The 14,605-nt window shown below is 39.3% G+C and overlaps 1 protein-coding gene across 1 annotated transcript; it reads left to right on the forward strand.

Annotated features, from left to right (window-relative positions):
• The first annotated feature begins 214 nt into the window (after nucleotides 1-214).
• Nucleotides 215-3,223, forward strand: LOC116485338. Its single transcript, XM_032180608.1, has 4 exons — nucleotides 215-920; nucleotides 958-984; nucleotides 1,810-1,951; nucleotides 3,130-3,223. Exons 1-4 carry the CDS (start codon nucleotides 299-301, stop codon nucleotides 3,221-3,223), a joined length of 885 nt encoding a protein of 294 aa, XP_032036499.1. The 5' UTR covers nucleotides 215-298.
• Nucleotides 3,224-14,605: the final 11,382 nt, after the last annotated feature.

A 14,605-nucleotide genomic window follows, 5' to 3' on the forward strand; every position in this document is an offset into this window, starting at 1 on the left:
GAATGTGGCAACCCCACGGAATGTTATCCAGAAACATAGTTATAACACCGATCTGGGGACGAATAGTCTTTTTTGCATTGCAAGGTAAACCTCTTAGAAAAGGAATGCTAGAGAGAAGCAGCACAGCCGCTGCTGCCTCCATGGTTACGTCAGACAGGCTGCAGGGTCCTGATGTCCGTCCCTCTGCTCTGTGCCGACTCGCCACACGGTGAGAGTCGACTACCGTTGTCCACTGACGCCTCTGGTCTCCCGTAGCAACTCCATCTCGGATGTCCCGCATCGCACCGCGATTATTTCAATGTCCCGCGTTTTCCGCGGCTCCTTTTCCCGCGTCCCTGCGCGGTTCCGTTTCCCGCGCTTCCCCGCGGATCTTTTCCCACGCTCCCCACGGTTTCCTTTCCCCGTGTCTTACCGTGAGTCCTTTGTACAGTGTTTGCGGCTCGGTGTCTGGTCAGGTGCAGCGCCGGTGCGATGTCCGCTCCGATGTCCACTCCGATGTCCCGCGCCGCTCCGATGTCTCAGTCTCGGCGCTGTGATGTCGCGGCGCCGCTGGTCCCCGGCGGCACTGGTCCCGGCGCCGCGCCGATGTCCCGGCGCCCGGCGCCGCTGGTCCCAACGCCGCTGGTCTCCTGCTCTACCTGCGTTCGGATGTGCCGGCGCCGCTGGTGTCCCGCTGCGCTGGTGTCCCGCTGCGCTGCGATGTTCGCCCCGGAACCGCTGCGATGTCCGTGCTCGGCTGCGATGTCTGCTCCGGTGCTGCGATGTCCTGCTCCGGTGCGATGTCTGTCCCGCTGCGATGTCCTGTTCAGGCCCTGTTCAGGTCTCCCGCTGCGATGTCCTGTTCAGGCCCTGTTCAGGTCTCCCGCTGCGATGTCCTGTTCAGGCCCTGTTCAGGTCTCCCGCTGCGATGTCCTGTTCAGGTCCTGTTCAGGTCTCCAGCTGCGATGTCCTGTTCAGGTCCAGTTCAGGTCTCAGCCTGTTCGGGCGCCATTTGTTGCGAAGCACGGACGAAAGCACGACAGACACCAGCAGAGTCAGATCATGCTTCACCATTTTATTGCCCGAATAGTCCAACTTTTATAGTGAATTTTACAGGGGTGGACAGTGTTTCACACAAGATTATTGGTCAAAAGCACTCAGACAAACCGTTAAGAAAATAACACCACCTGCAAGAAAAGAACCCCCCTTTTGATTAGAAGTTAGGAAAACAACCCCCTTTGTGCTTAACGGCCACGTAGGCCTAGTCCTTGAGGCCAGCTGCTGATAACAATATTTTCTGAGTTCCTTAATTGGGTGATGTGGGAGTCATTGCCGTGGGAGCTTCTCACAGTTACTCTGGCAGCCTGGTTTGCTCAGCTACAGCAGGCCCTGAGATTTCTAAGGCCTACCCTGGTTGCTTAAAGCAAGCTTAGATCGAACAATTATGCCAATTCCCAACATATTGTGGCAGAAGGTTAAAAAATTTCCCAGTTTTGAGAATATCTTGGTTACTGTTTGGAACACTGAACCCACATGTTAGCCATATGAAAAAGGAAAGATTCATAAAAAAAAAAAAGCAGAAATAAAATGGGATAAAAAATAAAATAAAATATGGTTCCCTCTGCTGTAACTAAAACCACCTTCATTTTGATTCCCAGAACTGGCCACTACAGGAAGAAACATTGAAACATTTCATTCATGAGTGGGATCAAATTTGCTTAATTCCTGCCAAGTCTCCACCAGAAAAGGAATTTCCAACAGCCACTGGAGTTAAAGATGGTAAGAGATATGATGTTCTTATTGCTCGAATACACTGCTGTTATTAGGGAGGTAGAAATGAGATTGAAATGATCATTACACTGTATATGACTGAAGAGAGATTAGAGGAGGAAGGCAACACAGATATGCAGCAGAACTGCACTGGCAAGAATCTGAACCCAGAAGAGATGCCAATACGCACACCCCAAAGGGAGTTGGTGGCAGCATGCACCATTTTCTGCTGTCTTCCTCCACCCCTCTGTTGAACTAAATTGATTGTCAGCAAATATCAAAGCAGAAGAAAAGAAAGAAACTTATTTATCTAGTTGATTAGGGCAAGAGCTGTGAATTAGAAGTTATTTTATGTTTGGCTGGCCCTATGAGTAAAGTTTCAGTACCTAAATCTAGCTATGCTACAGTAGTGGACCACAAGATGGGTGAAGGATTTAAGTAGAGTCTGGCCAGAATATGGGATACACCTTAATTCTGCTGCTTTTCTCCATAAAACTTGTGAAAATGTAAAACATTGAAAAAAATATTGGTACTGCTGGTATCCTAACAGTTCAATGTCATGCATTTCCTCATAAACCACACACAGATTGTCTAAGTAAGGTGCTCCAGTGGCTGGGGACAGCCATGATTTCTTTAAATTATAACAAATGCATTATCATCTGTGTGCATACATAGGAATTTTTATATATGTGTTTATGTGTACATATTTTATCTTTGTTTTGTTACCATGTTATAGAATGTTGTATGTAGAAAAACCTTGTAAGTAAAAGTGTCAACATCACTCCTTCTATTGCTGGGAAGTGTATATTCAATGAGATAGCATTTTTTTTTTTTTTTTTTTTTTTTCCCAATTGCACCTCTGATTCACTGAGAGTGATTTGATAAGAATTAGAATGGATTTCAGTCTTAACCAATTCACATCACTGCTAGATTTGGTCCCCAGTGTATAAAAATAGAAAATAGAATCAGATTAGATTGCTGCATTTCCCTGTTTATTAGCCATTATTTCTCATTGTATTGTTTGTTTCATTTGTTTGTTTTGCTTTTTGCTTCCTGACAAGGCTATTGAAGACTGCCTACAGAGAAACCACTTACTCAAATTGCTCCTTGTGGAGGGAAGGCAGTTTTAGAAATGAAGCTTGGAGAGCTAAGCAGCAGATTCTGACTTCTTTTCTGTATGCAGAACCTTAACTGACTTTGTTGCCAGTTCTGCAGACAGCTGGGGATGTATTCAGTACCCTTGTGCAAATTTCAGGTTGTGAACAAAGGGAAGATGATGGTTTTATCTCAGGAGTTTTGGATTATTAATGTTATTTGGGCACAGAGCTGGGTTTCTCCTAATACTTGATAGAAATTTTATCCTTTCTCTTTTATAAATAGAAGATTTGAGCGAGCATGGAAATGCAGGGAGGCAGCAGAGGAAGCAGCTGTGGTGGCTGAAACAGGACCAACACAAGCCACAGGAGAATGCTAATAATGTCTTCCCCACCTCACTACCAAAGTGTTTGACCAAGCACTCAGGCTAAAGCTAAACTCCTGCAAAATGACAGGCCAGCAAACCTACTTTTACCCTGTTGAAAGACCATTATTATCTCCCTCTGATGCACTATAAAAGCCTGAAATTTTAGATTTCTTTAGATGTCTTGAGTGTCTAAACAAGTCAAGAAAGTTCTCCTGAGGGGGTCTCTTGAGTATACAAAGAGCATTTAAGGTTCCCAAGTGCTTGGTTAAGTTCCTGCCTTTGAGCAGTGATGAAATCAGACCAAAAGGCTATGGAAAGCTTTGCTTTATAGTCGATTACTTGTCATCAAGGTGGAGTCAGCAACTCAAAGACAAAATGTTCACAGCTAATTAGAAAAGGATTATGACAAACTGACATGTTTTTGTAGCTGGAAAAAGGCTGCGTATGTGGCCTTGTAATTATTCTTACAATGAAATCAAGTAGCAATCAGTGGCAGCATGCTTTTTGTTTTTCAATACTGTCAAATACAGATTCAGAATCTTCAAATCTTTGTTCCTCTCCTCCCTCCCTTTTTAAGGTATCCCTTAAAAAAAGGGATACCTTTTTTACCCAGAAGTAGCATTGGACTATCTGTGGATCTAAATGCCTGGCACTGAAACATCCCCTCTAGATAATTTTATATCTGGAAAAGCAGATAGCTCAGCCTTGAAAACCGAGGCATATCCAGCCCAGAGAAAAAAACTATATAATTCTTGTCTCCCTGTGTTAGAGGGTACCTTCTAGGTTAGGTTAATATCTAACTTTTTACCAGACAAAACAATTATACAGCTAAGAACAGATATGATATATGATTTTTGGGTATAGAACATTTGGTTTAATTACAGGATACAAATAATTTTTCTCATGTTCTCTGACAACCTGAATTCTGTACATTAGGAAATTTATATAAATATTTTATTTCTGTCATCTATACTTTGCTTACATGCTCTCCAGTCCTTCTAACTAGTATCAGAAGGGCCGCTGACTCTGTGTGCTCCTCCTCTTCTTGTTATCAGGGATAGTTTGAATGAACCCCCAAGGAATTCAAGACATTTGGTAACTATATATATTTTAATAAGTTAATTCTGCAGCTATTGAACATAGCCAAAATACAGGCTTTATTATTTATTGCTCAGGTAAATATTTAATAAATGTAACTTTCTGCATCACTTTCTTCCAATGTGTTTGCCTGTCATCAGTTATGTGTTACATTACTGTTTTTCCTAAGGCAGTTGTTGATTAGGAAAAGGACACTAAATTAGGGGATACAATGAAAACTAAGAAGAGGATGCACCTCTCTTCTGTGATGGAACTTGTGCAATACACAAACCTATATGCTGGGTGTCACTGATCAACTGTGGCCTTAATCAAAAGAATATGAATTTTTCCACCTCTTAAAGACATTATTTGGATTTCTTGTCATTGTTATGCTGAAGCAGATGAGTTGTCTCCATACTTTAAAACAGTGTCTTGAACTTTCACTAAAAAGGAAGAGGCAGGGGAACAGCCAATAATAGGGTAATATTATCAGAGACTGATTCACGACTAGCAAACGTGACACCCATCTACAAGAAGGGCCGGAGGGCAGACCTGGGAAACTATAGGCCTGTCAGTTTGACCTCAGTGCCAGGGAAACTCATGGAGCAGATTATCTTGAGTGTCATCACATGGCACTTCCAGGGCAACCAGGTGAACAGGCCCAGTCTGCATGGGTTTATGAAAGGCAGGCCCTTCTTAATGAACCTGATCTCCTTCTATGACAAAGTGACGCGCTTGGTGGATGAGGGAAAGGCTGTGGATGTGGTCTACCTTGACTTCAGCAAGGCTTTTGACACTGTTTCCCACAGCATTCCCCTCAAGAAACTGTCTGCTTGTGGCTTGGACTGGCATACGCTTCATTGGGTTAAAAACTGGCTGGATAGCCAGGCCCAAAGAGTTGTGGTGAATGGAGTCAAATCAGCTGGAGGCCGGTCACTAGTGGCATTCCCCAGGGCTTGGTACTAGGGCCAGTCCTCTTTAATATCTTTATTGATAATCTGGATGAGGGGATCGAGTGCACCCTCAGTAATTTTGCAGATGACACCAAGTTAGGTGCGTGTGTCGATCTGCTCGAGGGCAGGAAGGCTTTGCAGGAGGATCTGGATAGGCTGGACCAATGTCAACTTCGTACTTCAACTGTATGAAGTTCAACAAGGCCAAGTGCCGGGTCCTGCACCTGGGGCACAATAACCCCAAGCAGAGCTACAGGCTGGGAGATGAGTGGTTGGAAAGCTGCCTGGCAGAGTAGGACCTGGGAGTATTGGTGGATAGTTGGCTGAATATGAGCCATCAGTGTGCTCAGGTGGCCAAGAAGGCCAAGAGCATCCTGGCTTGCATAAGAAGCAGTGTGGCCAGCAGGTCTAGGGAAGAGCAGGTCTAGGGAAGTGATTGTCCCCCTGTACTCGGCTCTGGTGAGGCTGCACCTCAAGTACTGTGTTCAGTTTTGGGCCCCTCACTACAAGAAGGACATGGAGGTGCTCGAGCGAGTCCAGAGAAGGGCGATGAAGCTGGTGAGGGATCTGGAGAACAAGTCCTACAAGGAGCGGCTGAGGGAGCTGTGTTTGTTCAGCCTGGAGAGAAAGAGGCTCAGGGGCGACCTTATTGCTCTTTATAAGTCCATTAAAGGAGGCTGTAGCGAGGTGGGGGTTAGTCTATTCTCCCATGTGCCTGGTGACAGGATGAGGGGGAATGGGCTAAAGTTGCGCCAGGGGTGTTTTAGGTTGGATCTTAGGAAGAACTTCTTTACTGAGAAGGTTGTGAGGCATTGGAATGGGCTGCCCAGGGAAGTGGTGGAGTCACCATCCCTGGAGGTCTTTAAGAGACGTTTAGATGTTGAACTTAGCGTTATGGTTTAGTGGAGGACTTAGTGTTAGGTCAGAGGTTGGACTCAATGATCTTGTGGTCTCTTCCAACCTAGACAATTCTGTGATTCGCAGAGTTTGCTGGAGAATGTTTTGTTGCCTGTAGCATGAGTCATTATGCCTGTAACAGGTCACCCCCTGATGGAAATCAATGGTTTTATGCCATTTTGTTTCAGCTGAGAATATGATATTTGGCAGAAGTTATAGTGCCTCTTTATATTCAGTCTATTTTTTCCTTACTGAGTTGTACTTAATTGCTTTAAATAAACATGCAATACTTTCTCTGAATCATATTAAGAGATTGGCTTCTACAATCTGTCAAGACAATAAATACTAGATGTTAATTATGTGTGATATGCAATTTTGTTAGTGGACAGACTTAAATGCAATATACTTTGATATAATTGAGTCCATCTGTGTTGCTGTGTTCTATCAAAATGTACACAGAATTTTCTGTCTTACCTTCTGTCTGTATCACAATCCATTTTAAATGCTATTATCATAGCTCATCTTAATTGAGAGTATTCATATTTTCTGTGTTTCCAGATGGGCACATCTGTGTATTCAGCTATTGGTGGAAATAGAGACTACTCCAATTAGAGTGAGGTGTTTTGCTGTTGTTGTTGTTTTTGTCTTTTTTTTTTTTTTTTTTTTTTTTTCCAGAAGAAACATCCTCCATTTATAGAGACATGAATTCATTTTGAATATAACTAAAACCTGAACAGTCCAGTCCACGAATCACTATTAGTCTAGATACAATGCTTATGGGAAAAGGAACAATGCAGTTAAAATTGTTATATGCACACTTCCTCATTTGTAGACTTTTTTTTTTTTTTTTTTTTTTTTTTCTGTTATACTTGCCTCTCCATTGCTCCCCTGGGTGCTGAGGTTGACAGTTTCATACTGGTGGCAGTGAAGGCAGTGAAAGGGCATTAACGGTGAATCATCAGCATCTGGAATTCTTTGCTGTGGTGAATGTGATGTCTGTGTTGATGGTTTCTTTTTCCTTGCTCTATCATCTATTTGGAGTAATTTTCATACATTTGCTGACATGTTTTTATATCTTTGCTATGTCCACATTGGTGTGCTGTTCCCTGTTAGACCTGAGTTTTCTGCATGATGCCTTTACCTAAGCTAGGTTTCTTTTTCTCTTTGTTACCCCCATAATCAGTTCTGTCCAGGGCTAAGGCTTCATTTCTTCAACTGACCTTCAACTATCACAGCTCAGTGAGTGGCTTATAGCTACAGTGTCTCCAGTGCTAGCCTGTGCCCTTTTCTTCCAGCATCCTGTGCTTAGGGCCTCTTCCTCACATCTTGTCTTCACTGCTGGAGGCCTCTGCTGTTGTACCATGCCTGACATTCTCTGAGTTACTTCATCATGTTGGAATCATACATGTAAATACCTCATTCTGCATAGTATAACTGCTTGTTACTGCATTGTATTTATACATACATGAAGTTGCACTATACAATGATAAAAGTAAAATAAATTAACCATAGACAACTGGTCAACCAGGGAAATTGCTGTCACATCTAAACTAAGTAAATAAAGCTGGAAACAGGTCAAGAAAAGTTCAGACAGAGCAAGCCTGCCAAGCTTCAGTCCTCTCGCCTTGCAATTCTGTACAAAGCTTACAGTCTGTTGCTAGCAATGGTAAAACTGCTTTACTGGCTATGAGGTTACGGCATCTTTTATTTACTTCTCTTTTTGTTGCATCTTACCTGAGATAGCACAGGGAGAACTGAACTTTCATATAATAATGTTATAAGGAAATGGACCATTATTCTGGGTAACGAGTTCTCAGCAATTCAGATGCTGAGAAACAGCTCCTGAAAAGCTTGCAGTCAAAGCTCATAACAAGCATAGCCTACGTGTGATTACTGTGAATATTTTTATTGTTTTTCCTCCTGGTATGCCAGTATGGCCAGGACATCACTGTTTTATTTGTGGTAACACGTTATTTTCTCCCCACTGTGAGAATCCCAAATATCCTTACTGGAACCAGTAAGAGCAGAAGAAAGCAAAAATTGTGCCGGTAAATGTGGGGGAAAAAAAAAAAAATGGTGTTTCTCCACATATTCCTCAATGCAGCATAGTTTCATACCAGACTTCTGGTTGCATTCAAACAGTAAGCTGTATACAAGAGCAGAGTGTCATCCATGTGACATCCTTCTTCCTCTGATGAATATGATGTCTCTTGGGAGCAAATGGGCCGATCTTTCTGCTTCTAAATATTTCAGAAGTCAGCTTGGTAGTAAGAGGTGTGAACATAACTTGATGTTAAATGCATGAAAGTAGGTGAAGACTGAAAAACTTTGGTGATTATAATTAAGTCATTCCTAACATAATGTAAATGCAGCTCATTCCAGCCAAAGATGAATAAACTGAGCTTTCAAACTGAGATTGGTGCTGCCAAGGCAGCTGTATTCAGCTGTGCAAGGGGAACTTATTTTTTTACCTTAATCAAAAGTGAGTATATTTATTTCAAACTAACTGAAAGGAATTACTTCAAATTTACTGTAGGTGAGCCCCCTTTAGCCTGGTTGCCATAGGTACTCCTGAGAATATAGTCACAGCTGCCTGGAGCTTAGCTCTGCAAAGAGCTCTTCTCTAGCTATAATAATGCTACTGCTGATGTCTGAGCCAGCTACGGTAATACTAACTTGTATGGGTTAAAACTGCACTATAGGTACTGTGCAGTGTTGTGGAGGATACTGGGAAGGGGTTTCTATCCTATCTGTCAGAATACAAAGACTGTTGACTTTAATTCTTATGTAAAGAGCTGTTTCTAAATGAGACAAGACAGAAAAAAGTAAATTAAGAATTATTACCTAGGTGAAGAAAAAACATATTAGGATCCAGAGAACATTTTCTACAGCGCTAACATGAGGTGAAAGAAATGAGGTGACACTTAGATATCTGTGGAACATCTAGTTCCAGCTGCCTACCCTCTTCAAAATAGTTTATTTTTTATTTTTTTTCCTCATTGAGACCTGAATCACAAGTGGTGTTTTGTTGTTGTTTTTTCTCTTTCTTTCTCAGTGTGGCTTCATTTATGGATGAACCAAATTATATAAAAGGAAAAGCCTATGTGCCTGTTTGTCCCAGTGGGGAGGTCAAGGCTTTATTTCAGAACTAGCAAATCATGTATCCTCATGTTTTGCACTATTTTGTCTTGATAGTTAAGGCCTGTAGGAGATCTGTAAGCAGTATTTATTCCTTGTTTTTGTAGAAGGAAGAAAAGATCACTTTAGACTCCCCCAGAGCTGTACATAAATTTCTAAGTTGCCATACAGGGTTCCAAATTACCTGTATTAACTCAGGAAATAGGCCTGTCTGTTTTTGAGTATAGCTTGATGAAATCTGATTTAATGAGCACGATCTTGTTTAATGTTGCATGAATGGAAACAAGATATTTCCAATATAAAGAATAGGATGGGGAGTAGTGAGGAAAACATTATAATGCTGCTATACCAGTAAATAAACAATCTTACCTTGGCTATGATATTATAATTCTTAGTCTCAGAAAGGATATTGAAAGACTATGGAGAGGTCAGATAGATATGACAAAAAATGGTACAGGGATAAACACTTTAGCCTGAAGATAGTTTTAAAACTTAGCTCTGTTTACCTTAGAAAAACACCAGATAAAAGTAAACTGAATAGCTGAATAGTTTAGCAGTTCAGATTGTCTCATTTATCTCTTTTTATGACACAAAGCAAAAGGAACTTGCATTGAGAGTGATGAGTCCTTGAATCAATGGATTTAGCAAAGTTCAAGAAGGAATAGAACAAGCTTAAATAAACAGTACTAGCAAAAAGACATTGCAGGGAATAAAAAACTTTGTAAATCAGGGTTTGACCCCTCTCCAGCAGCTAAGGATTAGAACAAGTTTCTTTGGGAGGTAAAATTACCCCCATGCCTCAGCATAGGAGCTGATCTCAGGCTGGATCTAGGAGTTGTTCCTCTGGTAGGGGAGTTTTAAGAAATTCTTATGCTGACAGTGTGCATACTCTTTTTATGTCTCAAAAGATCTTCCATTCATTTAATACTGTGAACTTTCAATATATATTCTGATAACTTCTCTCATCCCATGACTCCTTCTGCATCTGCTATATTTTTAGAGCAATGTATTTGAAGAAATTACTCTTTTATCTCAATTTATATTACTATAGATTTTCAAAGTGATTTTCAAGTCTAGATTTTTAAACAAGAATTTTTAAATTTGATTTTTTAAAACTTCAGTTGTATTATAATCATTTGGTTTTTGGTGATTTGCCTACAATATGTTCATATCTTGTTCTTAAGTGGTTACAATTTTAGGATCCAACAATATATAGGAGTAATTTAAATTATTGTGCTTCTTGACTCCATAAATATGGTAGTTCTGTACTACAGCTTGTTAGATGTTGCTTCTGCTACTAATTAGAAACTGCAAATCAAAGCCTAATTATGCATTTCAGTTACAAAAACTATGCAATACCAAAGAGTAGGTGGATTAAACTATTTAATACTTGACACAGCCAGTAGAATAAAAAATAGAACAGTGAAAGCATTTTCAAGGAATTGTGAAAATAAGGTTCAGATGGTACAAGCTGGAAATCTTTGTTATGCTGTTTAGATAATGCTGTTCTACTTTCTTATGCTACCTTTTCCACATCCTCCTTTTTAGACATACAAATTTCCACACTTCGCTACGTCATCTGAGTCATATCTCACCCTGTTGATTTTATTTTTTTATTTTTTATTCTTTTATTTTTGCTACAGCTACCAGCCCTATCAGTGTAAAAAAAAAACACACTCAATTTTTATCGGTGTAGTTTCATATTGGTTATAAATGGTTTGAACTAATCCATCCATGAGGTTGCATTCAGTGCAACCTTGACATCTGTTGATTTAACCTGAGATGAAAATGACTTAAAAAATGTCTGTGAAGTGTGAATTGAATTATAGAAGAAAACTTACCATATCTCTTGTCTCATAGAGTTGAAATTACACTTTTAATTAAACTGGAGCAGGCTTGACTACAGAGAAAACCTTTAACTTCAGATTTAGTATGTACCATCACACAATCTGTCACAGAAAGCTAATGTGTTGAACTTAGTGGCTCCAAGCAGAATTTGTAGAAATGTTACTATCAGCTCATGAAAACATAACATGGAGGGAGTAACATTTTCATTGAGGCCATACTGCAAAATGTGTTTAGTCAAACACTTGTACACAGGTGATTTCTCAGATAATAGAAGTCCTGATACAGATTTCTCTTTCTAACTTTCTCTGATTCTTAATTTTACAAGTTATCTTGAATTTGAAGAAATTGCTGAAGTTGTTTCCACCTTTCAGTTTTTCTGTTCTCCTGTAACACATACAATTTGCAGGATTTAGAACAGCTAACAGTAGTTGAATATTGTACTGTCTTTCCACAAATATGTACAGTATTGAGTGTTTTTACTTAACGAACATTTTCTTGCTAGTGGAGCAGCAAATTTTAGCTACTTTAAAAACTGTATAGCACATTTTAAGTTAATGTTGCTTTTCATGTGTGCCAGCAATATGATTCCAAGATTCCCATCTTTGGCACATCAATTTATCATGTTATCACTGAATCCACACAGATAACTCCAATTACAAGTATAAAAATCTCCAGCACTTTTTATAAAATGCTTTTCAATTTATCAATAGTCCTAAAACAAACAACAAATTCTGTTCTCTTTGGGAATCAAAGGGAAAGGTAGTGTAGCAACTTATTCTCATGACGCATTCATGGCAACATCTTGACCACTCCTCATTTGAATTATGCACTGCTCAGCAGGCGTGGCAAATATACTTATATTTTATTGATGTATTTTGCTGTCTTTCTGTCACAAACCCTATTTTCTGAGAGAGAAATATATAATTAGGAAAGATACCATATGACATACAACTTGTATGGTGTTCATTCATCTACCTGGCTCAAAGATATTTAGTAATATAGGATTTAATGATTACATGGTTAAGAGGGAATTAGCCCTTCCACTGACTTGGCTCTTGTGTTATGTGTTGTAAGCTCTGTTGAATGGCATTTTTTATTATGGTTAGTTTGGATGCTTTTGTTTGGAAGGAGAAGCTAGTAATTTTAAAGTTGGAAAAAAAAATCTACATCCTAAGAAGGAATTGAAATAAATAAACTTCCTGTCACTATGTCACTTCCTTTATCAAAAGAAACTCAATATTAGCATCAGATGTAAGTCAGTTTTCCTGACATAAGTCAAGAATACTGTTTTATTCTAGGTGAAGGCCAGATCAACTGGATAGATACTGCTCTAAGGACTAGTTCTGAACTTGTGCCATGGTGAGCCAGGTCCCTCTCCTTCTTGAAAATTATCTGGCTCCTGGGTTATACTGTCAGGTTCACTTGCACTCCTCTTATCTCATTGAACCTTGAGTTATATTCCATACAGCACAACTGCTTCAGTAAAAAAATGGGAAGTGTTCTACTTTTCTTATTTCTTTGTGCATCCAAAATAATGCATGAACTGACAGTTAGGAAACCTTGCTCAAACTCTTCAGGGTGAGAAGGAAATACATGCAAGTCTCATTATACGGTTAGAACTAACTACTTGAAAATTGTACAAAATTATACAATACTGTATATAACATATATATTTTTGGCATATTTTAGGCAGTTTCATGCTGAGTGTAAGAACTGTAGGTGACTCTGCTGTTTTATATCTCCCTGAAAGCCTATCTATATGTGTTAAATAAAGAGTCAAAGAGCCCAGTTTTGTCTTTCAGGCCAGGAACTAATCAGCAAAAACATTGCCCAACTTTTATGATATTAGAATGAATTTTAAAAAATCTGATCTCTCTTTGAGAGATCAGAAGCTATCATTTGATTTGTGTAATATGTCCTATGTTTTTATTTGCTTACAGCATATATAGGAGGCAATATATTGTTTTCAAAGTCAGTCATATAAGTTGAATGAAGTTCAATTAAAAGGTGCATGTAATATAAATATATCGTCAATATATAATCAATGACAAAGAGTAATCATACCTAAAAAAATATTTTGTTGCCCTGTGAAACAATAGCTGTTATCATTCCTATGACCCTGTGGTATAGAACACCAACAAAAATTGCACTGGGAGAGACATTTATCAAGCCACAGTCAAATTTCACCATCTCTGTTCACAAATGGGTTCTGTGTAATTATGGTAAGGAATGCCAGGTAAAGCAAAACAATCTAATCATGCAATAAAAAATATATCTCTTTTCTGTGTGATTTCTAAGCATGTCAAGGGGATCTGTCTTTTCAAATGCCCAGGCAAAAACAACTGCTGTTTTCACTTGGTACCTCTTTTTTATTTCTAATAACATTGTTGAAAGCTGTGCATGTTGGAAGGGTGCACGTAAACAGCAGTCAGGTAGAAGATGAAGAAGGATATATATAGACACAATAATATAGGAAGGAAGAGAATAACATCTGATCTCTGTGTGTCCTACTACAGTAACTAATAAAATGTGGATATTTTTCAGGCTTTCTATTAGCTAATTGTGCAGTGAAATTATAATTTTAATGGGGAAAAGCCCATTAAGAAGGACAAGATCTCTTTTGTTCCTGTTGCTGCTAAAACAGACTTTCCATGCCTTCACAGCTGACTTGCTCAACCTGAACAATGTTTTTATCACCCCTAGTTTGAATGCGATCCAAAGAAATGTCTGTGCCTAGTGTTAATTAACTAACACTCCATTGATAGGGACTTTACACTTGAACTAAATAATATTTGATGGCTTGATAGCCTTTTGCCTTCTGCTTTGATTGCATCTAGTGAATATTTTCATTAGTATTTATTTTTATTCTCAGACCAGCACTGAAAGTAACATAGAGATAAATTTGGTTTAGCACCAAATCTTTTACTCTGGCTCCTTTGCTTCTTAAGCTAAAACAGTGCTTTTATTTAAAGTGTGGAGAGATAAAAATTGCTGCTGATAATTCTGAACATTAAATAAAATGGTGTATCTTGAATACATAAAAACTATTTTTATACCACTGTTGACTTTTCCTAAATAACTTTTCAAATATTTAAATTCTAATTGCTCTTTGAATGCCTTTTCTATTTCTTCTCTATTGAGAGAGTAAAGTCTTGTATTTTTCAATAGTAACTGAGGTTGGTGGAGTTTTAAAATCATCTTGAGTGAGTTCTTTTAATCAAAGTTTCAGTCCTTTTCTCCTGAGCTTACTGGGTCCAGTGAGACTATCTGCCTGGATCTTCTGTCACTTTGTTTTTTCCAAACACATGACTATCTGTGCCAGTGCCCGTAAGTGCCATTTTTATCTTTCCACCTTCTGTTATCAAAAAAGCATCCTGACACCACTTGAAACCATAGAGATCTAACATTATTAGACCTTTTGGGCAACTAGGGAGTCTGAGGGAAACCACAATTTTGGGCTTACCTTTCCCTCTCTGATCCT

The sequence above is a fragment of the Aythya fuligula genome, chromosome 2 (genome assembly GCF_009819795.1).
Source record: "Aythya fuligula isolate bAytFul2 chromosome 2, bAytFul2.pri, whole genome shotgun sequence".
Classification (NCBI taxonomy): Eukaryota; Metazoa; Chordata; class Aves; order Anseriformes; family Anatidae; genus Aythya; species Aythya fuligula.